At 34.6% G+C, this 10,216-nt stretch overlaps 1 protein-coding gene across 3 annotated transcripts; it reads right to left on the minus strand.

Moving 5' to 3' along the window:
• Positions 1–1,386: 1,386 nt before the first annotated feature.
• On the minus strand, positions 1,387–10,126 carry LOC107005136. Of its 3 annotated transcripts, none has more exons than XM_015203634.2 (15): positions 9,877–10,126; positions 8,211–8,276; positions 8,087–8,135; positions 7,194–7,333; positions 5,627–5,728; positions 5,423–5,518; positions 5,263–5,337; positions 5,053–5,150; positions 4,399–4,480; positions 3,708–3,800; positions 3,315–3,379; positions 3,167–3,179; positions 3,003–3,083; positions 2,510–2,618; positions 1,387–2,396 (listed from the first exon to the last, which is right to left on the minus strand). In XM_015203634.2, the coding sequence occupies exons 1-15, from the start codon at positions 10,009–10,011 to the stop codon at positions 2,284–2,286; spliced, it is 1,317 nt and encodes a 438-aa protein (XP_015059120.1). In that variant the 5' UTR covers positions 10,012–10,126; the 3' UTR covers positions 1,387–2,283. The 3 variants fall into 3 exon arrangements, with proteins under 3 accessions (XP_015059120.1, XP_027768889.1, XP_015059121.1); XM_027913088.1 differs by lacking the exon at positions 9,877–10,126 and adding an exon at positions 8,430–8,455; XM_015203635.2 differs by lacking the exon at positions 5,423–5,518 and having other exon boundaries at positions 9,877–10,125.
• Positions 10,127–10,216: the final 90 nt, after the last annotated feature.

Consider the following 10,216-nt stretch of genomic DNA (forward strand, 5'->3'; position numbering starts at 1 on the left):
TAAATAAAGATTTAAGGCCAAAAATAAAACAAATATTATATGAAATTAACCATATTTCTAAATTATTAATAAATTTTGGCAAATATAGAAATGTAAAATGCCCTTTATGATTAATTGACATGAATGGCCAACAATGACTTTATTTTTTTCATATTTTAATTTGAAAATCTCTTTAAACAACAACTTTTTATAGAAATGCATTTATTATTTACTTCCATCATATATTATAATTTTACTTTATTTGTCATTTGATGCGAATAATACGTATCTCAAACGGTTATTTTCAATAGATCTTTAATTAAAGTAAATCATTACAAAATAGGTTAGATTTTGAAAGGAAAAAAAAATCTCTTTTTTAATCATCATGTACTAAAAGTTCTTTAATAAATTAATTAGATATTAAGGAATTGTCCTATACTAAAATCAGAATTATTGATACATTTCTTTTCTATAGAAAATTGGAATCTTTGTGGTCCAATAGAAGTGATGTGAATTATTCAAAAATCGAGGTCGATTTGTTTTGAAAAAAGAATTATCAAACAATTTTTTTTCGGAATTTCAACCAATTTCTTGGGCTGAATACTTCACCTTTAATCAGATGTCTCGAGTAGTCGAGTTTAAGTCTTGAATATGAAATTGTTTGTCAAAAAATGATTTTACATCCATTGTGAAACTTACCATCACGAACCCTAATTCAAATTTAACCGACTTCAATGCGAACACTAGATGGAAAAAAAATAAAATAAAATAAACCAGTCTAGAAGAAGTGAATAAACCAATGTAAATATGAAACCATAGTCAATTTTTTTCTGAATTATTGTCACTACAAAGAGCCATAAAAGTAATGTGAATTATTCAAAAATCGAGGTCGATTTGCTTTCTAGAAAAGAAATATCAATAAATTTCTATAACCCACCCTCCCCAACCAAACGAAGCGGTAAGTACTCCATCTTTAGTCATAAATCTCAAGTTTAGACCCACCATTGTACCTTTTCAATACGAATTCAAACTCAATCGATCTCAATGCGAGTATCGAACACCAGATATAGAAACAAAAATAATAAAATAAACCATCTAGAAAAGTGACTAAACCTACGAAAATGTGAAACCATTTGTCAAAATTGTATTGAATTATTGTCATCACACATAGAAGTCAAACAAAAAAACAGAAATTTTACAGAAATGTATGGCCACCCCATGTTAGAAAAAGGTGAAAAAAAAGATTCCTTATAATTGACTCATACTCAAGAAAAAGACAATAATTTAAAAACCCCACACCAAAAAAAAAAAAAAAAGATTTGTTTCAATACATTTGGTTTTTCTTTCTTGGCTTATTACTATTGCAGTGTGTGTAGCAGAAGCTGTAGGTAAAGAGTCTGAAGATGCTTTTTTGATAAAATGCCAATTCATGTCAGATCTTCAAAGAATATTTTGCATACAAACATAAATTTTACATCTTCACTCACATGTTGAGTGTCCTCATTTTCACACCAGCACCAGTGGATATTATCATTTGTTGCCAAATCCAAATAAATAATGTACAGCGACAATAACATATCCAGTGTAGTTCCGTAAGAGGGGTCTCGGGAGGGTAGAGTGAACACAGACTTTACCCTTATCTTAGGAAATCAAAGCAATTCAGAAAAGGAAAAATCTGAAGTGAAGAAACCATGGTAAAGCAAGACAAAGCATTTTGTGACCTTCTACCATAATCTGTGTCCACCACAACGAAATAAATAATGTACAACAATGCAAAAATTGTTCAAAATACCTTAACTCCTGGTTTTAGAACATGAAGTAGAAATCTTTTCACTTTTTTTGATAAATAAGCATAAACTTTTTTTTCTTGTGATGGTGGTGTTCAGACTAGCTTGTCGTGCACCACGACTATTCTATGGAGTACATGTTACCTTTCACTAGTACAGGTACTTGGTGACTCCATCGCCAAGGCTTAGGCAGAAGGGAGGAAGAAATGACCTAGTGTTTTTTTCTCTTTTAATAAAGAGGTGTAGAACATAAAGCCTCACTCATAGGATTACACTAGATTTGTTGTTGTTTAGTTGTTAGCAATCTTGAATAATACTACCCAACTAGCTAATCAGAAGCGAGCCTCTTTTCGAGGGGAATGAGGGATCAAGAGACAAAAAGGGAAGCCTCTATGATGGTAGATGAGGAGGATTAGATGCTGACCTCCAGATAGTCTTTTTTTGTTTTCGTTTATGCAGATTTACGTTGTTTCAGCTGCCATTTTTGTGGTTTCTGGCTGGTAGGGTTGGACTGCTGTCAAGTATTTTGTGATGGCTTCGAATTCATAACATCAGATCGATATAGTTCCTCGTCTTCAATAACAGAAGGTATACTCCATGTTCCAAGAGATGGACCTGACGTCTTCCCGCCTAACAATCAAAGGAATCTAGTTAAAATTTGGCAAAATCTTGATAATAAAGATCATAGGTGAAGGGTCAAATAGTTCAAGGACTCGTTAAAAATTAATGGGAGGAAATATTACCTTCTTTAGTAGCTTCTTCACATCTCTTCTGATACTTCAGAGAGAGCTCGGAATCGAGAGCTTTCAAAAGATTCTCATACTTCTCTTCAGCTTCAGTTATAACTTTTGCCTGGAATTCGCTTCAGTTAGCTTCTACATTGAGAAAAAAACAAATCTCGAGCATTCTTTCTTTCCCGGTTCAAGTACTTATTGCAACATTTTGTTGCAGTATGGTTAAATCTGTTAGCATCCCCTTGGAAGATTTAATCCGACGTTTCAAAAATTAAATTGGTCAAATGTCCCCGACTCTCCTAAATACTTCACAAGTAGATGTTTTGATTGAAGGAAATACAAGAATATGTGATCGATAACAACATCCCAAATGCACTCTTCACGAACCAGTCGTGGACATTGAAGTCCCAATAGAAGGAACAGAAGCTCCAAAACGTTTTTTTTTTAAGACTCAAACCGGCCCATTTTCATAGCATTTATCAGAACAAACACGGTTACTTACCAGCATGGTTGGTGCTGTAGAAGCCCCATAAATTCCGTTGAACATGCGCAGAATATTGAAACTATTCTCTAACACATCGTCCTATGAAATATAAAAAGGAATAATTCATCTTCCCACATGAATGACTTAAGAGGGTAATAAAACCATCAAATTAAATGATTCACCTCATAGTCAAACCTGGCATCATCCGGTCATTTAAGGTCATCCAGATTTATCACATCAAGAAAACCAAAGAACCCGCATTAATTGGGAAGCACAAAAACTTTTCTCTATCAGAATAGAAGTAATTATCATAATTTAACGGATACTTACAAGTCATCGGATATCTCCACAAGAAACTCCGATATCGTCAAAAACTCCATATGCATATCATTGACCTACAGAACAGTTTCAGAAGGAACACATCAACAAAAAATCACAACATAAAACAATTAACGCATATGACTAAAAGCATTGTCAACTTATCATGGAGAAAATTATATTGGGAAATAATACGCATGAAATCAAATTGTGGGATTACACAGGGTATGTTGTTGTTGTCATCTCAAGAACCAATAGTTTGATATGAAAATGATATATTATAAACCATAATAGAGAAGGAAAATTCAGCTGACTTTACATTTCAAAGATAAAGATATCACGAAGTTTCTACTCAAAGCAAAGCGTTAAAGAAACCGATGACCACGACTTCCTAATGAGGTATACCTTTTCACCTCTTAGTTGATACAACAGAAGATTCAGCACCCGGTAATCAAAGGACTTCAGATGAATTGCCTTCATGACATCTTCAACTGAAATCTGTTCACAGAATCATTGATCAAAACAATCCATGGAAATAAGATGGGGGCTAGATAGGACATGAATCACAGGTTTAAAGGAAAGATTATAACTCATAGCTAATCTTGCTACATAAAAATCAAATATACATATTTAAGGCACTACAAGATTTTAGTTTTAAGTAATCTAGTAACTGAAAGTCTGAAGCTTTTTTTAACTTCCCGAAACACATGAAAAGATCATGACGACAAAATCTATCCCATAAATTTTCAGCTTTGGATCACATAGATTCTAGATAGAACTTCGCCGACAATATGCTAGAATCCATGAAGGTAATTTATACAGCATGGATCTGACAATGAGTCTGTATACTGTATATGTTGTTCTAAGGATTGCTTTGACGCCCTAATTCATGCATAGGTTAGAATTATTACTCTAATTCACAACCTAATAACGATGAAGTGAAGAAAAGACCACAATTAATGATTGTAAGAGGTTCATGGAATTGGAATAATTAGATTCAAGATGACTATCCCCCGATAAATCTTAATCAGAAAGGAATAGTAGATAAGAAACTTGTGAGATTTTGATCCATTTGTTCAGCATAAGGAATCAATACCTCTCGTTTAATCCCAAGTGCATGACACAGCTTTCTCTCCAGAGACCAATATTCTACTCCACCACTAAACTCTTCTCTTACCCTGAACAAAGTGAATAAACACTTAAAGGTCACAGCATAAGAACCACCTCACGCCATGGAAAGTTGACCAGCAAAGTATCTATAGAGTATTTTACCTTAGAAAAGAACTACCTTTAGCACAAAAACAGAAATCAAACTTCAAAGAGCATATACACAAAATGAGGCAAAGAAAAAGGAGAAGAGAGAAAAAGAAGATGTGTTGTAGACAGATTCTGCCCTCTTTCTTTTGTCATTCCTGTGCAATTACCTTCTTCTAAACTTTCTATAGGGAGGACTACACGGGTGAATAAGAAAGGTAGAAAAATGACTTACTAAATGATAAAAAGGAATGAAAAGAAGATGTAAACAGTACAATGGATGTCACAAAGGCAACGGTACAAGAAAGAAGTCAGAAAGATATTCTATGAGTGAAATGGTCTTCAAAAGATTTTCTGGAGAAGTTGTCAGTGTAAGTGAAGTAAGCAAAGTTCTTATTAAAATATTCCTAAGGAGATAAATAATTCAAGCATGGTTTGGAGCTTCACAAACAGAATGGAAAAGGATGAAAAGGAAAATAGCTATATGAAGTTAGACCTGTCTGTCAAAAGCCCATGCTGCTGAAGTAAAATAGAAAGAGGTCTAAACGGATCATTGGTCATCATTCTCACATATGTAAGCTCCCAGCTTTCTTCCTGCACATAATAAAACACACAGAAATAAGGAATTGGATTCAACTATAAGCAAGTAATAACTCAAATGCTCCTAAATATTATTCATGAGAATCTTATGTGCCTGTAGTACTACCACACTGTATTCACGATATGACGATTGGTCCTTCCCCACTGATGGCTGCAACAGTTTCTCATTTAAATTATCCAACTGCATCAATAAAGATATACGAATTAGAAATAGGTTGGGATGTTTCCCTTCTTACCTAACCAAGGGGGAAGAAATAATCGTTTACCCGTAGTGTCCTTTTTACCCAAACAAAGCAAAGGGGGAGAAAAAGGAGTGAACAGCAGAGGAAAGAAGTCACGGTTGTTAATAAGGAAAGTATCTCCTGTCGAGAGTGATGTGTTCTTTTAACAAAACTCCATGATGTGTCACGTGCAACAAGATTTTATTGAAATGCTTCAACCCAAAATGATCAGCAGACTGTCAATCTTACCTGATAAATGTAACTTTCAGTAAATGAAAGTATCGGTAGGTATCTGAACATAGACTGAGGTTGGTGAGGATCCATTTTGTGAAACATAAAATAAGACCTGCACTGGCACATGAAACCAACATCAGCTTATTATTTCTACAAGGTCCTAGACCAATAAAAAAACAGAAAATATGGTCGGCCAACATCAATAATTTGATGCATGGTGTTAGAGAGAAAATAACCCAGTCTTGCAAGTCAGCAGACATGCATAATTTTCCAATATGATTTCAGAGCAAGGGCAATGGATTAATTTACAACAAGATGTTTGAGAAATTAAGCCAAATTGGACGACAGAAACATAAGAGCTTAACTCAAGAGTGAGAGTTAAGAAATATAGTGGTTAAGAACATTACACCATTCTCAGTTCTTACAAGCTAGAAGGGGATAAAAGACCTGCGGCAGGTATTATTAAGGTTAAGAACATAAGATCGTTCTTAAGTTATTCCAAGCTAGAAGGATCTAGCACAAAGAAAGAAGAGAATTGCCTTCAATATATGCTTAAAAAGGTAGTCACCAATGCGGGAAGCCAGTTTGTTGGATTATCAATAATAGCTTACAGGGTAAGGGTCAAGTGCTCCTTTGGTTAAAAAATGTGAAGGCATCAGGATGACTTACAGCAGTCATCCTGCCTATGGATGTAAAAGTGCAGGACCAGATGAATGATATATTCTACATTTCCATACTTAATTTTCTTTTTGGAACAGTTCTTATCAGATGTGGTAAAAGGTTATTCTTGATTAGAATAAGAATTAATTAGTACTTATCCTTGATAATTATATATATATCAGCACTCATTTTTCTTAGAAAGGTAACATTTTACTGGTTTTATTTATCCTTGATAATGATATATACATCAGCACTCATTTTTTTCAGCAAGCTTCATACAATACCTCCAATTCAACATTAATGCCTGGGATATTTTAGTCAGCTGTCTTTATCAATCTTTGTCCCATTGTAGCCAATATGAATGTAGGATAATTAGTAAGATGATATCCTTCACCTAGAGTCCCATCAGGCATTTACCACAAATAGGACAAATATTTATTTGATGAGGACCCATTTGCTTTATCCTGTTCACCAACCCAACATGCACCACAGTTAAAGCCGCCATCTTTTCATTTGTTCACCTTTTTATTACTAAAATGAAGATAGTAACATAAATGAGTTTGAAAACTACCAAATCACCCTATCTTAAGTCCTAAGCAGTATAACTTGTTCAGAGATGAGAACTACAATTGATACGACATCATAAGTAGTGGAGTAATGTGAATCAAAAAAGAAGATGCTCCAACATGCAAACTACTTAGTCCTAGATTAATGAGATGTTCACTCGATAATCGAATATCAACTTGCCTACAAGCTGACTACGCTGATTTCCCCAACATACAAACAAGACAGCAAAAACCTTTTGTGAATTTAATCTTCAGACTCTTGTGTTGTTTGCCAGCAATATACAGAGACATGTCCAGAGACCAGAAATGGTATGATAAACAGCAATTTGAGATCAATAGGAAAAACAAATACTCACAAAATCTTCTAAAGTAGAATTAGCTCGTTGCATAGCATCAAGCCCAATCATTGGCATATCCTCGGATCCCATTTTAGATGGATCCGGTATAATCTTATCACCACAATCAAGTGGACCGGTATTTACCTTTTGTTCAACACCTGCAAGCAAGTTGAAGGTGGAAACAAGCTAATTCCCTCTGCTCAAGTAAAACAAAAAGCAAGCTAATTCCAGGAAAGACAATACACATCTCACATGAATATAGGGGAACTGGAAAATCTCATATATTTATAATACTTCTTTAATGCCTCCAGCTGATATGACAAGCTTGTGGTATTTTGGCTCATCAAGTTTCAAAGTATTTGGCAACCCCGTCTCCCAGTTCCCACTACGTTTTCTCATTTGTGCTCGTTTCATTAGTGAGTTTTTAATGTAGGTTTATCATAAATCAACCATGATAGAAAACTCATACGTCTGTAAGACATGACCAACTTTTTGAGAAATTATGGGGAGAAAGAGAGCAATAGATACAGATGTAAGGGGAAGGTCAAAGATTGACATGTACTAGTAGCGCCTGGAAATTGTAAGCAAATAAAATAACAAACTAATCCCATATTTGAACAAGATATGTGTCATGTTGTGTGGCAGATCACCAAGGAAAAGGCATCAAAAGCCCACCACGTTTCCATAAAATACATCATTTAAGACGGAAACAAAATGATCAGATCTTTTGAACTCCCTCTTTTTTTCTTTTTCTTTTTTTCTTTTTTTTGCTTTTTGGATCAGTAAGTTTCAGATCTAGTTAATAAAAGTCCTTCATCAAAATTCCAAGGAAGAATCCATTACACAAATAAAGGAACCAAATCTCAAGGGAGGAACGAAGAGAAGAACAACATCACTTCTGTAGAACACACCTTGCTCACTAGCACACTGCAATGCTTCCTCAAGGAAAGCATGTGAAAACTGCCAAAGAAACAACATGTATGTTCATTGCAGCCTCTCACACAATTGAAAGAGCTTCTAAATTTCGATGCAAACCTTTGGCACATGGTCAATAATCAATTGGCACTTGGCACCAATGTCAAGTTCACAGCATCGCGATACCTTCAGTGATATATGAAAAATATTAGAAAGTGACTAGAAAGTAGAGAACAACTCTTAGTGTACATCCTGATGTAGCAATACCCATATATACCAAGCAATTCAAAATCAGAATAAAGGATCAAAGAAAAGAGAAACACAACCAATCGACTGTACCGCCAAATAATCAACCCTGAAGTATATCTGAAGGTATTAAAATGAAGGTGGCTCGTTGTTTAAGCCTTCTTCAGTTCTTTAGGGTTATAGGGTGAGAAGTAATTAGTATTCGCCTTCAGAGTCTTCATATTCCTCCCCCAGACGGTAATTATCACTACCTACATCTTGAATTGATTTGAGTATGTATCAGTTATCCTAGCTCCATAATGATTTGGTAGCTTACAAACCGCATACAAAAGCACTCTTCTGCTGAAGAGTTACAAAGTCAATAACAATCAATCATAGCTACCGAGTTAGCCACATTTTGGGGAAGAATATATAGGGTCACTCTGTGTGCAGCTAAATGGAACCCAAACCTCAATTGCTCTTCTCTATGAAATGGCCTCAAATGGACAATAAGCAACATACAACTATCTTGGCTTGCTAGATAACTTTCTTGGTGAAGGAGAAAGAGTTTAACAAGCTAAGAAAGTCTCACTAAAAGCAGGAACTCAAATTGTGACAAAGATTTTCACTAGAAGGGCTGAAGCTATTGGAGGTTACTTAGACCTGCTATAACTTAATATCTAGCTGTAGAAGAAATGATCTCCCTGAAAAACAGGAGGTTTTAGACATTAGTTCCCTTTACTTGATATTAAATTAGTAAAGTAACACTTAGCTAAAGGAGCCTGCTTTGCTGGTCCTACAAGGAAGTGAATAAAATGGTTTTTACAAGAACACTGAGAGGGTGTAGAAATCTTCAACTCAGTACAAAGTAACCACATCAAAGATCCTTTCTTTATTCAGTTTGCAACTCCCAAATTCCTTTTTCAGTTTTTGTTACTGTTACTAATTGTCAGCATGTCACAAAAACACATCAATCTTGTTCCTACTCCTAACGACAACCGCCTCAATCCTACACTAATTGGAATAGGTTGTTTTAATTCTCTATATCCATTCAACTTCGTTTGGACAAGTTTCATGCTAATACAAGAAAATACGTACTCCCTCCATTCCAATTTGCTTGTCTAGTTTTGACTTGGCATTAAGTTTAAGAAAGTAAAGAATACTTACGAATCTTATGGTCGTGTAAAGTTGAAAGTAAAGAGTTACTAAACATAGAAAGAAAGAATTAGTAAAACATAGAAAGATACATTCTTTTTAGAACGGACTAAAAAGGAAATTAAGACAATCAAATTGAAACTGAGGAACCACATACACACTGAAAACTTCCTGTTTCAGTTTTTCATTACTGCCACTAATTTTCAGCAAGCATCAAAACCCACATCAATCTTGATCCTAACAACAACGCCTCAATCCCGAACAAATTGGGGTCGATTATTTCAATTCTCTATACCCATTCCACCTCATTCAAACAACTTCCATCCCCATACAAAAAATAAATACGCAGATACTGAAAATTGAGCCTAAAAACTAATTCAAGTATCAAAAAAGAACGAAAATTTACCAAAAGAAGGACTACATCTGCAAGAAAACGAAGAGAGCTGGCATTATGGGTGTTGCTAGAAGAACTAATGATACCGTGAGACCCCATCATTTGTATAATTTTCTGTACATTTTCTAGCTTCCTCAATCCATCCATTCTTTTGGGGTTACTCTAAGATTTTTGCTGTCTTCGTCTTCTTCACCCTTCTGGTTTATAGCAGCTTCAACACAGAAGCACGGGAACGAGTATTGGTTTCGATGAATATGTTTACTAATCGTAAATGGCTTTATAACTATATTTCATTTAGATATTTGAACTATGTAACGTATTTTAAAATTTTATTTTTTTATATATATATTTA

This window comes from Solanum pennellii, chromosome 11 (assembly GCF_001406875.1).
Source record: "Solanum pennellii chromosome 11, SPENNV200".
Classification (NCBI taxonomy): Eukaryota; Viridiplantae; Streptophyta; class Magnoliopsida; order Solanales; family Solanaceae; genus Solanum; species Solanum pennellii.